The sequence below is a fragment of the Anopheles darlingi genome, chromosome 2 (genome assembly GCF_943734745.1).
Source record: "Anopheles darlingi chromosome 2, idAnoDarlMG_H_01, whole genome shotgun sequence".
Taxonomy (NCBI): Eukaryota; Metazoa; Arthropoda; class Insecta; order Diptera; family Culicidae; genus Anopheles; species Anopheles darlingi.
The window spans coordinates 73,763,557-73,780,649 of NC_064874.1; the positions used below are offsets into that span (position 1 = coordinate 73,763,557).

The 17,093-nt window shown below is 47.8% G+C and overlaps 1 protein-coding gene across 5 annotated transcripts in view; it reads right to left on the reverse strand.

The window, feature by feature from the left end:
• The window catches only part of LOC125950510 (TGF-beta receptor type-1-like), a 76,519-nt gene that overhangs the window by 18,267 nt on the left and 41,159 nt on the right, over positions 1-17,093 (reverse strand). For 4 of the 5 annotated variants that reach the window (XM_049678584.1, XM_049678583.1, XM_049678585.1 and 1 more), the window contains exon 5: positions 15,274-15,416. The exons of the other annotated variant lie outside the window; for it this stretch is intronic. In XM_049678584.1, the coding sequence (XP_049534541.1) occupies positions 15,274-15,416 (143 nt within the window). The remainder of the gene's footprint in view (positions 1-15,273; positions 15,417-17,093) is intronic. 5 annotated transcript variants of the gene reach the window in all.

Below are 17,093 nucleotides of genomic sequence, written 5' to 3' on the forward strand. Positions count from 1 at the left end.
GAATGCAAAAGGTCATACGGGACCTGCCTGTGATGCTTTCGATTTCTTTGGCTGTCTGCTTCGGGCGGACACCTCGTGCTATCAAATTTTAACAACGCTCGGCAACGTTCCCCCTCCTGAGGCCTAGGAGTGCATCATAAAATTTATGCGCGCCCTGGTAAATTATTTCAAATTTGAATTTTATGAACGTCAGAGCAAAAACCAAGACCATTATCCCCAGTCGCCGGTCAACGATGGAACAAATAGGCCGGCCGGGAGAATGAGCAACACAGAAAAATGAAACAAATCCAACCCGGTTATGACGGTGAGCCGATAGCGGTTTGCAAGGGTGTCAGTCACGCACAGGGTGGACCTACTACCGGTGGACCGGACACGCCTAGCGGCGCGTCAGGCAGCCGCCCGGGTCCCGCGTAATGATGTGATCCAAGATCCAAGATACTGACCCCGGACGCCGACGCCCTGAGCGTAACGAGAACGAATTGAATTTGAAATCACACGAATCACACACTTCCTTCCTTCCTTTCACGAAAGTGGCACGATGACGATGACGATTCGAGGACGGCTCTACAATGGAAGCGCGCGCTCGGATGTCGACAAAAACCGTGCAGTATTCGTGTCTCGTCATCGTGACCTTCGACGGTTCAGTCTCTTAAAACCGACACTAATACTCCTTGGAAGGTTTCTCATAAGACAATCTTCTTAGAATTCATTGCCACCGTTCGTCTCTTTTCTTTTTGTTTCTTGCTGGCCACTAAAGTCTAGACATCTGAGTTGCGGAAGGAATGAAAACGGCAGTAGCAGCAGTCCTTTATCCAGAGATCGCTTCGTCGAGATCCGGAAGCGGGAATTTGGAGCGATTATAAAATCAAAGGCACTATATTATGCATTGGTCTGCATGTTTGGTGGCACCTTCTATCACCATCCATCCAACAGGGCAGAGTTGGTGGTAACACAGCGCGCGCACAGAGTATATAATGGATTGATGTTTTATTGAAATTCCCTCTCCGCCAGTACCCGGGAGACTGGGACCGGGACCGGGCAAAGAGCTGATCGCCAGATGCCTCTTGCGACCACTGTTCTAATGCTCTTGCCCCCGTGCCGTCGAGACTGACGAGTCATTCACACTGGGAGCAACCGTCTCCACAGGTTGAGAGTTGGTCAAATACCTTCTGGCAGAGTGACGCGACACTTTTTGCGGATGGATTCCGTCTGGTAGAAGATTGACGAGTGCGTGCGAAGTAGTGTAACCGGTGGAACATACAAGCTCAGTATTATTACGGTGCCCGGGGCCATGAACCGAGAGAATCTTAATTCGATATCCTTGTTCAGACAAGAAGCATTCTAAAGCACATCCGACCTGTGTAAAGTAATGAAATTGTAACATCAATCAGTCATGCCTTTGCCATTAGCTGCTGCTTTTGCTGCGTTCAGAGTACGCATCAAGCGTCACAACAACATCATCGTCGATAATCAGGTTTCCGGGATCCCGTTGAACCAGCTTTAATACAGGTTGCACAATTGATTTGCGTAATCAAAGTAGTAGCGCACCAGTGATGCCGGTATTTAAAAGCGACAAGACGAGTTGTGGATTGAGGACCGGTTTTCAGGAACACGAGCACCATCAAACATGCAATTGCAAAGGCGCAAGAGTGTCGTTATAAACAACCAATACAGCACCCCCCTTCGTATTACAAACGACTACAAGCTAACTATCGATCGGAGGAGAATCACTTATCTTCACGAGTGTGATTGTAATCGTAAGGGGCTCGGCATTGCGATAACCAGTTACAAGCCTCACAACCATATTGCTGCTCATCGTATTTGTGTTCGATTCCACCCAAGTGCTCATGTCTAGTTGTGGACGCATTTTGAAATGTCACGTTACTTCCTATGTGCCGAAGGTCATTTACAATCTTTATCATTTATCTTTATTAGCGTCGAGATGGGCTTTTCTCCACGGAATTTTAAAGATGCTGTAGCAAGTCACATGATGGTGACCTTTGGGGATCCGAACCCATCGGGATAAGGGCCCTAGATTATCGATTGAAAGATCCATTACGACCTTAAAAAATATAAACAGGTATAGGTGATGTTATGCTGAGCGTAAGCATGAATACGTTATATTCAACGAAATAATAGCTGAGGCCGCTCAAACAAGTATTATATTCCCATCTTCCAGGGACAATTCCGAACGGATAACTCTATTGGAACAGTGCAGCTCGTGTCTTAAAGACATAAAGACGCACCGAAGCTGTGCCGTCACTCGAAGGAAACGTTGTCGTAATAATATTAATAAACATTTATAGATCGAATGCAACGCATCGTTTGCGTTCTACGCTCGAATCACTTTACCAATCATTTTTGGTCGTTACGCGCGATAAGATTTACAAGAGGAGATACATGCCAGCGGTCGGGGCTGTAAAAAGGGATTCAGTAAAATTCAAATAATCCCGTCTCTTGCGAACTTGCGGTGCTGTTCAGCTCACCGGAACGCATTGGAGAAGAAAGGTATTGTAAGCAGGGTGAAAAGGTGCTTATCACAGATACTGAAGTATAGAGATATTTTATTTTAAGAATTGTGTGAAAAAAAGGTTGAAAGTATTTTAAAAATTTAAAATAAGTATAATTAATAACGAAATTTTAAAATTTATCAAAGACCCAAAAATTCCTTGACACTCGCCGGTCAACAATTCGTATAGTGGTTGCCTCCGGGTGGATTGGATGATACCGGCACTTCCAACCACCCCCTTTGATCGTTGCTACCACATTTCCCTGCGGCACCGCCGGTCGATGATCTCACATCAGCATTTATTGATTTTTATCATCGCCATAGCTTATTACTGTTATTACCACTATATCCCGACGTCATCGTCAACATTAATCGATTGGCGAACGCGCGACGCACAACACACCATTCACCGGCCATATTTGCATGCGAGGCGGTCCCGTGGGTCTGTGGAAGGAGGACGAGTGGATTGAGCTCTTTCACTCGTTAACTTTTATCGTGCGCCACCAACCATTCTTTTATTTCCCCAAGACCCCTTCTTCTTTATTTATGCATTTTCTTCCGGAATGTGCGTACCAACCCAAAAAACCGTTCCAGACTTTAAGCTTTACCGAAACCCGGTTCGTACTCCGGGCTCTTGAAACGAGGACAAAAAAGACTGCTCTTCGTGGGTGGTGTGTGGTGACCATTTCGAGTAGAAGTTACGTTCGATTTTTCGCTCGACAATGTCTTGTGCGCGATCGGATTGGCCGCACAAATTCGAAAAAGCCACCGCGCAATCAATTTTATTATTTTGAAGACACCGAGCTTCAATCGTGCCCAACTTTGGCCACGGCCGCCGCCGTCGCCGCTGGGGACGGTATGGTTGGTTCTTTTTTTATGGGATGTAATTTCAACCTCGCAATTATGGTATTGCAATGGTGATCGTTTGTTTAATCAAACCGGATCGTCAAACGAACGGGCGACGAATGATTTCCGATTTGGCTGCTGCTGCTGCTTCTGCTGGTGCTGGTGTTGGTGCTGGAAGAGCGATCGATCGAAGCGTAACTTCAATTCATATCCATTTGTTGCGTGTTCTCATTTCGAATGTCCCAACAAAAGATGGTCGTCCAACACGCAACCGTAAATCAGTAGCGTACTGTCCTCTCTGTCCAGTGCAGGGTTTACGTTTACGGCGGAAGCGATTTGCCGATTCCAATGAATTCAACCAGCACCATCATTTCTATTTGCCCTCTTCCCGTAGCCACCAATTCAGTCTGAGACTTCAACGAAAGAGTTTTCCAAACACGAGAGAGAGAGAGAGAGAGAGAGAGAGAGAGAGAGAGAGAGAGAGAGAGAGAGAGAGAGAGAGAGAGAGAGAAAGGAAAACCTTTCTTCAAAAAGCCCCAGAAAACCGTTTGGGCGGATCGCGCCCGTAAGCATGCCCGACGGCGCTCTCCGATGCTTCCGAAGCTCCCGACGTAATGATGATGGGGTAGGGGACGAGAAACTATTCCGCACACTAAATAGAATTTTAATCGAACTCTCTTCGTCGCTCAATCCCCGGTGCGACGCCTCTTTCCATCTTCATTCTTTTCGTCTCTGTTGGACGCAGTTTTTCCCATTTTCCCAATCTCACACCGCCATCCTCCATGGCGGTACCAACACCGAAACACCGAAAGGGTCGATAATGAAAACGGAAAGGTTTTCATGTTCGCCTGGCCAAGTGCGAGGTGATGTAAAAACCCCCAGGAAGACCCTCCAAAACCAGCAGCAGCCTTCCTCCTTACATTTTCCGTTCGCACACACAGCCTACTGCAGGGCATCAGCAGCTTCTCGGGTCGCCGTCAGCAGCAGCAGCAGCGGCAGTCCGGCGCCAAGTCATTCACATTCTGATCAACTCCTCCTGAAAGCACACGCATGAAAGGTGATGGTGTATCCGGGTCCGGGTGTGGTTTGGAGCAGGACCCGTCGAAACGGAAGCTACCAGACCCAGGGAAATGGTCCCAATATCCAGTATACCGGTGGGGTGGTTTTCACATTTTTTCTCATTTCCTTCCATTTCCTATAGCCGCAGCAGCATTTTCTCGGAAAACCCTGCCGGCCGTTGTACATTCCCACAAATTGCACCACATTGCACCCGGCGGCGGCCGTTGTGGTGAACCCTGGAATGAGTTTGCGGAGAAGGTAGCGTCGAAGGGACGGGAGAGCGATAAATAGAAGGGGGAATGCTTTAAGAGAAGCACTCCGGTAAGGTGAGATACGAGGTAGGGGGGGTATTAATGGAAGCTTTATCCCCGGGTTAAGCTTTATCTTGATGTCTCGAATTGGAGGAACACGATTTGGACGATAAGATTCTTCGCTAGCTCTCGTCCCTAGTACTCGTACGTTTCTGGAGTTCAACAGACAAAAAAAAACCGAAGCCGAAGCTTGATTCACCACCGGAAGAGCGTGTGTACGATGATAAGGACAAGTTTCGATTGAATGCCAGAGATGGAAATTCGTAGATCGAAAAGTCAAGCAACCATCAAGCAGCTCCAAAATTCGGATCGAAAGCTAACTTTGCACGGGGAGTGGGAAGCCTCATAAAAAATCCATTAAAGCTTACACGAACACTTAACTCAGGTTGAGCTTAGGCAGACGAGGACAACGACGACGACGACGAGGACAACGACGACGACGACGACGATATCTCTCTGTTATTCGCAGGCGAGATCCAAGGATTTCGTGTCGTACCTTTACGTCAAACGTGCAAGATTTGATATGACCGATAGAGCGCGTGGGAAGCAATCCATTCCCCCCCTCCCAAAAAGAGGAAGCGAGAATACCGGAGAGACTGGGGAAGGTAGTCCAAAATAATCCCGGAATAAGTAATTTCGCACACCCGATAGGATGAGGATAGAGGCTACGACGCTACTACTCTTTGTTCTTCGAACATTCGAGCGCCCGGCAGGCGATGAATTCTAGGAATGGATCCGATAGCCGGCACGTCGATTGGCGATCGTGTGACGACGACGAGGGCGATGTGTCAACCGAAATACGGAGAGAAGTCGAAGCTGTTTAACTTAACGAATAACAATTTGGCCAAAGCTTTGCGACGGGGCTTAGCTGAGGACGAATCAAACAAAAGCTGAAAAGACCAAACTTCTCCCCTTCGTCGTCGTCGTCGTCGTCGTCTGGAAATGGAAATGAACTCACTCGCCAGCCAAGGTGGCCGCCGAGATGGTGTTTGTTCCACTGAGACAGAATCCATCCGGGGAAAAAGAACGACAACAGCAGCAGCAGCAGCACCTTTCCAAAAGAACGAACGACGCTGATGACGATTTGAGATGCAGTAGCCGAACCCGGAGGCCAGAGCTGAAGAAGTAGAGGACATCGAAATAAGGTGAAGGAATATAAACTCTCTCTGCTCTCTCTCCCCCTTTGTGCTTCCTATCCCCTTTCACTCTTCACCTTATCTTTGGCGAAGACAGGGAGGAACAACGGTAAACAGCCGGACGTCCGGGAAAAAGCTCCCCGGGCTTAACTCGGGTTAATTGAATCAACTCGATGGCTCGACCTGATAAGAGATTCTGATCACGCATTTTCATCAATGCCCCGTGTGGAAGTTTTCCGTGTCTTTCGGGGTCCGTCCATCCGTCCGTTCGGTCCCGTTGCTGCTGCTGCTACTGCTGTTGTTGCTGTCCGTAGCCGGAATGACGAAACGGAACCTCATAAACTTTAACATCATTACAAGCAAACCGAAGCCGAACACCACCACCGCTGTTGGCCAAAAGTTGAAACCATTCGTCGAACGATGGTGTGTGCGCGCACGACTTCACCTACAGCTGCCGAGTGCCGCTGAAATCGGTACCACCGCCCCGGAGGATGGGGAGGTCTGCTGCTAACAAGGGCCTTACCGCGGTGCTTCGTGTTTTAGAATTAGAACCGCCGGCCGGTCGTTCTCGTCTGGAAAGTGCTGGAAGTTGAAAATTGGCCCCGATCACCGCTCTCATTGCTCTCTCTCTCTCTCTCTCTCTCTCTCTCTCTCTCTCTCTCTCTCTCTCTCTCTCTCTCTCTCTCTCTCTCTCTCTCTATTCTCTTTCTTTTTCCCCCCAAATCAGTTATCAACTCGAGGAGAGCTCGATTTCCCAATTTTGAAACGGCGACCTCCCGTTTGCTGCCCTGTCGCATCATTATCATTGTTGGCGCTCACACTCGCTCACAACACCCGCCACGGAACTGTTTGCGGGGCAAGCGGCAACTGCGTGGCGCAAAGTTTGTCTGCCCCCCACGACCCAAACTCATTTGCTCGCCAGCAGCAGCAGCAGCAACAACGAGGAGTCAAAAATCAAAACAAAAAAAAACATGAACCGAACGAAAGCTCGGGCCAAACGGAATTTACTGCCTACCAACGGAGCGCCTTCGGGGCCCCTCTCCCCACAGGACATGCTATCGTTCTGTGGGTGGCCACAACAATTACCGCCGTTGTTGTTCCACATCAAAAATAACAAAGAAAGGCTGACTCTCTAAATGACGACACATCGAGCGAGTGGGGGGTGGGGGATGGGGGGGTGAGGAGAAGAACAAAGTTTCTAAGTGGGTGAGCCGTGGGAGAGGCTTGTGGTGCAAAGTTTTCCCACCCCCCCACCACAGAGGGAGGATGGAAAGCGAGGATCACTCGAGGCACTTTCAGCAAAAAAAAAAGGAGCGTCGTCGTCCTCGGCTTCGACTAACGACACAGACAACAACGGTGCGGCGGTCGAGCTGCGGTGGAAACTAAAAATCTCGTTTCCGAGAAGGAGGAGAAGATCAAGATTTTCGGAAATCTTTTTGCATGAAACCATCTCCGGCGGACGCGGCGGACACCACGAAGAACGCGGATGCACTTTGTGTCTACACGTGAGCCATTGGGGTTCAGTGACTTTATGACCCCACCCCGGGGGGGGTGGCTATTAGGAGGTAAAGAACTTGAATTCCACCGACGGTAGGGGATTTTTTTGGTTTATTCACGTTTTAGCAATTCCGTGGAAAGCTGGCTACTAGATTAGAATCTGTAGAAAAGCCAGGTTCAGATAGAGACCACCGCAGTAAACGGTGGAATATAGAATAGACGAGATGGGTACATCTTAAAGTACAGACTAGCAAAAAAAAACAGGTCTAGTACATCAAACCACTCGTGCAACTTGGAATGAATACGAAAGACTAAGACCACTCTGCAGTCTAAGGCGATTGGTACGCATTTCAATGTTCCTGGTAATACACTGCCAGCGAAAACTCCAACGAAACCAGCTGCTCTGTTTTTGCTTTCGATTTTAACGAAGGGCAACAAGAATGAAGTGGCACTCTGTATCTCTCTTTACTGGTATTCCAACAAATCAACGTCAATTAAATGCTGGAGCACTTACTGCTATCCCCTGCCTGGCGGCGGACGATGCTAATTAACTTGGATTGCTGCGAAACGAGGGAGGATAGATTTCCGTGGTACAACATTTCCACGTTTTCCCGTTTCCTAGAGAGATAGAGAAAGCCAGATTGACCGTACAGCTGTTGCTACTGCTGCTGGTGCTGCAATGTTTTATGTGATTTGCGAATCTAGTCCGAGATTCCTAACGGCGAGCGCGCTTCCATCTTCCTTCTATCCACTGGTGGTGTATCCTGTGACTTCTTTGTGATGCATTTGATGCAGAAGTCTTTGTCTGTGATTTTTCCTTCGCTCCCAAGACGTTTCCCATCTCTGGCTCACGTTTCCTTCCAGCCATTCGCGTGAAGCAATCGAATACGGGCCCTTTCTAGCGCTAGCTTGTCTGTGTAATCTGAAGAAAAATGCACCAACAGTGCATCCAATCCCGACCTTTGCCTCGGAGCAGGGCAAGGTGAACCCACAAGACATGCTAATTAAATTTCTCCATCTTCTGATCCGTAGTAGCTTGGTTTATTGCCGACCAACAGCAGTGCCACCCACGACCGGGGCTCTCACTCTGGAGTTCGTGCTGCTCCAAGGTTGACCTTCGTTAGTATCCTAGCGCCAGCCAAAATCTATCCCAAATCCAGCAGCCCGGCCGTGGGATGCTCTTTCCCGGATATTCCGGACTGGCCAGACCGGGCAGTGAGCGAGATTGGTGACAGCGGACAACACATAAAGCACCGAGACCATCACCACCACACCACCACCACCACCATCCGACGAAGAACACAGGTAATGCGACACCTTTGTGTTGATTTAATTAACTCCGGGCATTATGTTCCCTCTCAATGGGTGTCGTCGTCTCTGTCTTCTGGATTGCATCCCTACCATTGCCAGGTTGGATGGAGGGCGACTAATGCTTGCCACTACCGGGAACCAGAGAGAGAGAGAGGAAGTGAGCGCGCGTGCGGTAGTGCGGTAGTGGTAGTTTCTATTTTATGATCGGTCCTTGGTTCCAGTAGACTGTGTCCGTCCTCCTGCCTGCGGCCACAGGCACGAGTGGGCATCCTCGAAGGAGGATGCCTCTACCAGATGGGGGGGCCCCCAGGCCGCCAGGATATCATAAAATATCCTTGTGATGGGTCACTCATAAAATGGAACCATATCCGGCTGCCGTAAGCTGGGGATGGTATGATGGTGTGCGCTCGCGCGTCCGATCCGCTAAATGGTTCCGGCCCCGAAGAGCGCCGTATCCGCGGCGCAAGATACACGACGCGCGTCCGACGAGCGCTTTACGCTTTTATGCTACGCGGTGGCGTGTGTCGTGTTGTTCCTTTTTTTTGGTCCTTGGTGGCTTCTCTTTGGTCCTTTCGAAACTAATAGCGTGCTAGCATTATGAGTGGCTTTCGGAGCGGCGCGAGTATCGAACGAACGAAACCTAATCCCCGTTGTTGGCACCCGGACCGGCACCTTAGTCTGAAGATGGTCGATGGTGTGGGCAAGAAGTGTGAACTTCCGATCCCTTCTGGCATTGTTGGTTGGCGCGCGCGCCATTATACGTCGCGCCATTTTAATATCCACTTGCAAAGAGAGGGAGAGAGAGAGCGCCATTTCGATCCATGGATCCAGTTCGTTCGTTGCTACTTTCAACTGCATCCTGTCAGTCCGCCGGCCATCCATCTTGTAGTTATTCAATATCAGCTCCACGGGATAACCGTTAGGGGGAAGATTTTTCGGACCGATATTTTGGATTGGGCATCGGTGGTATCATCGCCATCGCTCGAAGGCTGATGGGTTGATGGGTTTTGATGGGTTTCAGCGCGTTTTATCTTCGGGAGTTCGAGGTGTCAGTTTTACACTACAGGGCAACCATTTATCTTCTGTCTCTCTTTCTCTTTTCTCTCTTTTCACTCCAGCGAGGTGGAAAAAAAGACACACACAAATCCACTCGCCCACCAGAGACCAGGCCGGCATTGTCGAAGAATCCCTCGCGGGGGAGGAGGTCGATTTCAATGTCACCTCGCAGCAGCAGCAGCGCGGCCCTAGAGCTATGACACCAACGCCTTCGCTACATACCGAAGAGTATCAGATTTCTTCTCGGTCTGGAAACTTTCTTTGTGCCGCGCGAACCATTCCAGCGGCGTCCCTTGGCCGCGGTAGTTGGTGGTAGTGGGCTGGTGATAAAATTTTCCCCCCGCTCGCCAAAGTGTTGTGTGTGTATGCGTTTATCATGTGAAAACATTTCTGTCAAACAGCGGACCTTCTTCTCGATCGCTCGTTCGTGCCGCACGTGGCGATGCCAGGGGGGAGGGAGAGGGGGAGGGGGAGGGGGAGGGGAGGTCTACTCGACACTGTTGCTTGGTGCAAAAGACGGTTTGTCACATTCCGGTGAAAAAGAAAACTTGTTGGAAATCTTCGCCGGGGCTCGTGGAATCGGTTTCTAAGCGAAGCTACTAAAAGCCACCGATTTGTGCGTTTTGTGGACAAATTGCGGTTCGGTGATTCGATGTTTTCGTTGCCAGAAGACGGACTTACAGGCGTCTCAAAGAGGGGGGGGCGCCCCGTAAGTGTTCATTAGAATCCGGATTTGATTGAGACATCGTCACCGTACGTTAATGGGACGAAGCAAAGTGTTTAGTTATTCAACAATTCGCTTCGCTGCCAACAGTGCCCCGTCGTCACACGACAGATAAACCTTAATCGACTTCTTGTAATTGACCGTGGTCTTAACGACAACACCTGGCGTTGTTGTGGCGGTTGGGCACATGCAGGTAAACCGCGCACCGCCCGCGAGAACCTCATTTCAAACTTGATCCATAAAGTGAATCGTCTGCGCTCGTTTGCTTCGGGTTTTTAAAATTAACAGACCCATAAAGCAGACAGATCAGCAATTAACGTGCGGCTACCAGGCTCTCTCAGCTCAGCAGAGGTTCATCAGCACCACGATTACGATTGCAGGCGATTCTTGTGGGAAATTAATGTGGTGGTGGTGGTGGAAGCATGATTGGATTATTGGCAGTCCTTTGAGTGAGAATATTGTATTCGAAGAAGCCAAACTCTGAACCCATCAGGTTCATGAGACCCTCTTCCTTAAATGCAACATCACTTGTTGGCAACATAAAGTAATCATTACGATACAGCATCATAAAGCATGATTGACTTGATGAAGATGAGAAAATGATTTAAACTGCAGACGGTGGCACCGTGCACCGAACAGAACAGTGGACTTCCCCGATTCTTCTTCGGTATATACCTTCCTTTACGACACAAACTTCAGAGATCACCACAACAAAAGGTGCGCCATGGCGAGCGTCGTATTTGGGGTTGAAAAAATGGTCATTGAGTTTCACCTTTTACGGTTTCCATAACACCAGGCCGGGGCAAGTACATCGTGAAGCAGCTTCCGTGAGTTCATTACGATGGCAGGCACGCCGATGGCTTATGCGATTCTCGTACCAATCTCATCTCGCTCACAGGCCACGTGTCCGGTCACATCGGAACAATGGGAAAAAACGACTCGTGAAATGTGTCGCACCAGAAACGAACGCACCACCAGCGTACTGTCACACTCGTAAAGTCACGGTGTGTCTCCTCCAGTTTCGGCTTCACGATACAACCACTCGATCGCTGCTGAAATCGTGATTCCTCGTATCTTTTTGAAAATGTTTACCATTTTCCACCCTGGGGTATGGAAACAGAGGTAACGCAGATACGTTTTACCACCCCGTTCTTATTTTCCATCCATTAACAAAGACCACGGAACCTTAAATATTAAAACTGGTTGTAAAAATGTTTACTCGCTCTAAAAACCCACCGCTCGGGGTCGGTCGCCCGAGAACCCGGTGCGCTACCTTCCACCGGAGCCTTCCGTGTGGTAAAGGATGCTCGGATGCCGTTAATCTGTTATCTTCCCCTCGCGCAAAGGGACTAAACGGACAAACGGAATCGGAAGGGAGGACTTACAACGAACGAATGTTGCGCGACGGTGAACCCTTGAACCGGGCGCCACGCCGGTCTACGCATTTGGAACATTTACAAACTCCTTTCTTTTCGATTATTTCTGCGAATAAAAAGAGAGAGAGAGAGCGCGCGCGAAAGAAAAAAAGACGAAGAAAGGAACGGAACTGGATTACCGATGGTACCTCGAAGCGAAAGGTCGAGCGGGAAACGCTTGCGAGCAGATGCTGCACGCGGATTGCCGTGCGCAATGGCCCCACTTTTTATCCCCTCTTTTCGTGCGAGCAAATCTTACCGGGCGCCCACCACCGGGACGAAAGTTGGGGCAAACATTGGAAACCGGACGAAAGTTAAATCGAATCGAATGGGTTATATCTCGCATGAAAACGCACATCGTTCCGCACGATCATGCAGACACGGGGGGCATTTCCCTGGCCCTTTTCTTCGGGCGAATTGGTATTCTTTCGTACCGATTCCGTTTGGCCGTTTTGGTGTGTACGCGAACACTCTTTCTTTGGTCGCTTCTCGCAATGTGCTTTGGGCAGAGCAAAAAGGCAAAGAAAAGAGCTTCGCGATTCGAACTTCAATCTTGAGAGATAGTCGGTGAGTGGGGATCGAAAATAGAGGGGTTGTAAAGACACCTCACGATAGCACCGACGAGTGACGCGATGAGACGATTGATTTTTCCGTTTCGATTCCCGGTTCATGGTCGGTTGGTCGATCCGGATTCGTCCCTTTTTCCCCGTCTATCGGTAACGCTTATCGCCAGTTACGCGTGACAAGCAACACACCAGACAACCCTTCTTTACGGAAAGGGAAGCGCTGGTTGGCTCTGTTTGCACACACCAGCGACGGGTTACTCTCGTGCCCACCACTCGGTGTTGTGTCGATTGACTTTTTTACGGTTCATTCGCGCGCGAGCGCGCCTCGTGGTTCCTTGTTGATTCCTTGCGAAACGCTTCGAAACACGTGCCTCGAACACTTCAGTCACAAAACTACCTCCGCAACTACCCTGAGTGGTCGAAAAAGGGGCGAGAAAATAGCCCCAAGGAAAAGGGAGAGAGATAAATTCCACAGAAAGCGAACACTGCTCTCCTCTCAAAGCGGTACTACCTGCAGCCGTCGCCGAAACGAGTTCTTATCAAATTACCGACCACCACCGCTACGACTGTGAATGAACCAATTTTAACCGCCAGCAGCGAGAAGGAGAATTGGAAAGCGTAAACGAGAAAGACGAGGGACCACTGAGGGGGGGCTTGTTCCTTTTCCTCGCATCGCGACATCCGAATCGAATCCGAGAAGGTATTTTAATTTGGTTCCGACAACCGTTCGATCGACTGATCGGTTGGCCAAAAGCTCTTCACTCCCTACGATAAACGAAAGTCATTCGGCCCGCGGGGTAACCCGGTGTCCCGAGGCATCCGCAGTCGTCTTTCGGTAAGCGATAAGCGATGCCAATGCTCCGGCAAATTCACAAAACCTAACCCGACCAAAAGGTGACCGGTCAGCGGTGATAGTAAAACGGGGAATGCTCAGTTTCTTTGTGTGCTCCAAATTTCGGAAGACACCGTTCCGCTCTCACTCTCTCTCTCTTTCTCTCGCTGGTCGGCTAATGGAGGCGCCTGGTACTTGGTCAATTCTAGGATTGCTCGGTCTAGGAGCAACGGTACCCGAAGGTGAGGGTAAAATTCTTTATTTTATCCACTTCCTAATCAACGATCAATTTTTAAACAGTTTCTCTCGTGCTACCACTTTGATTAAATTATTCAAACACTTCACTTGATGTCAGCCTATAAACAGCCCTTCTCTTGAGGATGGCTTAACCTTCCTACCTTGTCCCTCAATGATTACGGGGTTCGATATTGTGGCGGTTTTATTTCGGGTTCCTTTTTATGTGCAATCAAGTCGCAATCGAATAGTAACAAACTTATCATTAGGAAAATGACAAAAAACAACTACCTTTCTGCACTGTTCCGGAATAGTGTCAATTTCCGGCACCGACACACACACACACGTAACCACAGCGCGTCTTATCTAACTCACACTGGCAGACACGACAAACCATCGACGAAGAGACGTAAGTAGTAGTGGCTGTCCTCATCAAATGGTGCGCCAGTGCCAGAAGGGACCGAACTTATCCCTGAACCCACCAAAGCGACCCAAGCAAGTGAGCAATCGTTGCTTAATTGGGAAAATTCAATCGTTTTTCCCGATTACACATCGATTATGGTGGTAACGATGCAGCGGCGACGGCGACGGCGACGGCGACGGCGATTTCACCACCACCGACATCCTCTACTGGAGCGCTGCCAAGAGTCAGCAGCCCAGCACCGCTCGCACCCGCCCGCCCGCTGTGTTACACGAGAGCATTTTCCTTCTTTTTAGCGCCGAAAGCTGAAGGTGCCGATGAGCTGGCGAACGGAAGCGTTATTCCGTCTCATCCGTTTTCATCATCGGGCACATACACTTTGCTGTCGGTGGCGTCGGCCAGTAACCGCTAATTGACTGCCAATGACGGTGGTGGTGGTGGTGGCTCGGACCGATTTCGAGGCCGATCCAGTTAATGCCATTCGTTTCAATTAGAGGGCAAATTACCATAACGATTGGAGGCGATACTGTAATCAGTGTGGTCAACTCTTGGCCAGTTAATTCATACCGAAGGTCCGATAATCCGAGCAGGCCATGGAAAGGTTTGTCTGTGATTTAAAGAGATTTTTTTGTCGGCAAATATTGCATTCAGATAAAATATTTGATCTAAAAAAATTGACACGATCGGCAATTCTGGTAAAAGTATTGGAAACTTAGTGTAAAATAATACTCCAGCTAGCCAGCAAAGGCATAACACCGTGCATCTAAACTATACTTGTATCGTTAAGTGATATTTAATAAAAAAAAAAACTACAACAGCATTTTATGTACAGCCTTTGATAGGAAAAGAGAAAGTATTATTTACAAAAAAACGCAAGCAAAAATGCAGTAACGCATTCCGAAAACGAAAGAAAGATAGAGATACATAGTAAGAGCAGACTAACAAGCAAAAAAAAAAAGAGCTTCAATTATCAAAACTCAAAACAGTACTGTCAGTTGGAAAGGGAAAAGCAGTTGCCAAAGTGACAAGCAGAGAAGATTTAAAAGAAAAAAAAAATCCGATCACTATTAGGCAGAGAGGGGTTATTAACTTTACAGAACAGTAACGTTAAGCATAAGGTTAACAAATATTGCAGCTTCTACTACGTTCGGTGTGTATGGGAAAGAGAAAAACCAAACTATGCTTCGGTATACGGTCTTTCCGATAACCGTTAACCGTTCCAACATATCTCTACGATTGAACTTGAACTACTGCCATTTGGTTTGCTTAGCAGCGTGGAATCCACCGATCGTCGTCGGGAAGTGCAATGGAGAAATGGAATTTTGTATGGGATAGGACCGTACGATCCGAATGTACCTGGTTTGGGCAGTGTCAAGAGTTTGTTATGGTTGCAGAAATCAGTGGAGCAACACTCGATGTTGAAGGAGGTACTCTTCTCCTTGGAGGTTAGACAACTCAGGGGTAGCCGATCGGCCAGGTCGTACTTTTTCGGCTTACAGCTGTGTTTGTAGCACCGCACACCACAGGTATTTGGAGATGGATGATTGTTCGCGATGATGAGGTGTCGGCACGTTGGCAGTGTTGGTGTGATGGAACATTGAGAGCGGAGTATGGAGTTGGAGTCGTGTGATCGTAACGAGTGATTAGATCATTGCAAAGATCATGGCGCACGATGTTTGAGCAACAGATTTTCAATCCGCGACACAATTTCGCGCAAAGCACATGGGGAAGAGAGAAAGATGGTAAGAAGAGTGGATAAGTAATACAGTAACGGGATAACTGCACTACGTTGGCCATTGATCTCTGTTTGTAACTGTTTGAAATATTTATCAAGATAATAAATGTGTGTCGCAGGAAAAGAAGAAGGAACCTATTTGATGTATGCCAAGGGAATACTTTGGATTCTATACAAGGTTGAATTATCGACAGGCATCGACAAGGACCAGGAACACGAGGGTTTGGAAGCGTGGATCAACGAAAACATTCTGTCTATTGGAAATCATATCACAGCGGGAACACTGCTAACAAATACGCTAAAAAATCATCTGATTCATACAACAAAATGTGTTAATCAATATGTAAAACAAGTGTAAGCAGAGGAGTTCTTATTAGAGCAGAGCAGTTTTTGGTAAATCAAATCAGCACACTCGTAGATGATTGGTAATTGTTACGAAAGTAAAAAGTGATCATCTAAACGAAAAGTGAAAAAGATGTTAAAAAGTATAGAAATTTGAAAACGCGGTGGAAGAAGGAGGTGATAAAAAAAGGAAACTCAAAACAATCAAACCAAAGAAACATCAACAATCTCAACTCATTCAAAACGGGGCGGCACGCAAGTAATGAGCAACGCAGGATTAGACAACATACGTTTACGGTTGGTGGTGATGGTGGTAGAAATCTGCTCTTGTTTTCAACTTAAAAAAACCATAAATTTGAACCAACTGTTCTCGTCAAGTCTGTCGTTTGGTCGTTTATTTCGTTCGTTTCGGTGAATCTAGTGTGCTGTTCGAAATGAAAACAGCTGATGCATTTGCAAAAATAGCAAAACTACTGCTTGCAAAAACAAAAATTCTTCTTTGTAAAAGTGATGAACAAAAAATATTAGTAAATAAAACATACTTTCAAATAAAATTAAAGAAAAAACGCTCAAGTTGAAGAAAGTAAAAACAATTCGCAAGCAGCAGAAAGTGTTAATGAATTAATTCGATAACACAAAAACGGTGAAAACAGAAATAATTGACAGTATTTTAGGTATAAACGAAACAAGGAAGCAAAGTAAAAATCGATTGAAAGAAAAACAAAACAAAAAAAAACAGAACAAATAAAAAGAAAGAAAGACATAAGCGCACCTTCTACCAACGATTTCGCGGGTTTGAGATGCAAATTACACAGGTCGGGCCCGTAGCAACAGTAGTGATCGTTAGGCATATCGTCGGTCTTATTGCGACACCAGTTCCAGGTAAAGGGACCACGATGGTCCTTCAAGTCTAAGCACCTTTTTGGGGAGGAAGGGATTTACAAGGAAAAGACACCATTTTATTTCCTTTCACAAGTTCCTCTGCTCGTGTCCGTTGCATTCGAAGAGAAGCACGAAGGTGCTGGTGACGAAGGTCCGTTAATTGCATTAGTCTACCGCTCCAACACTGCGCAGTAATAGCTGGCCAATTCATCGATCA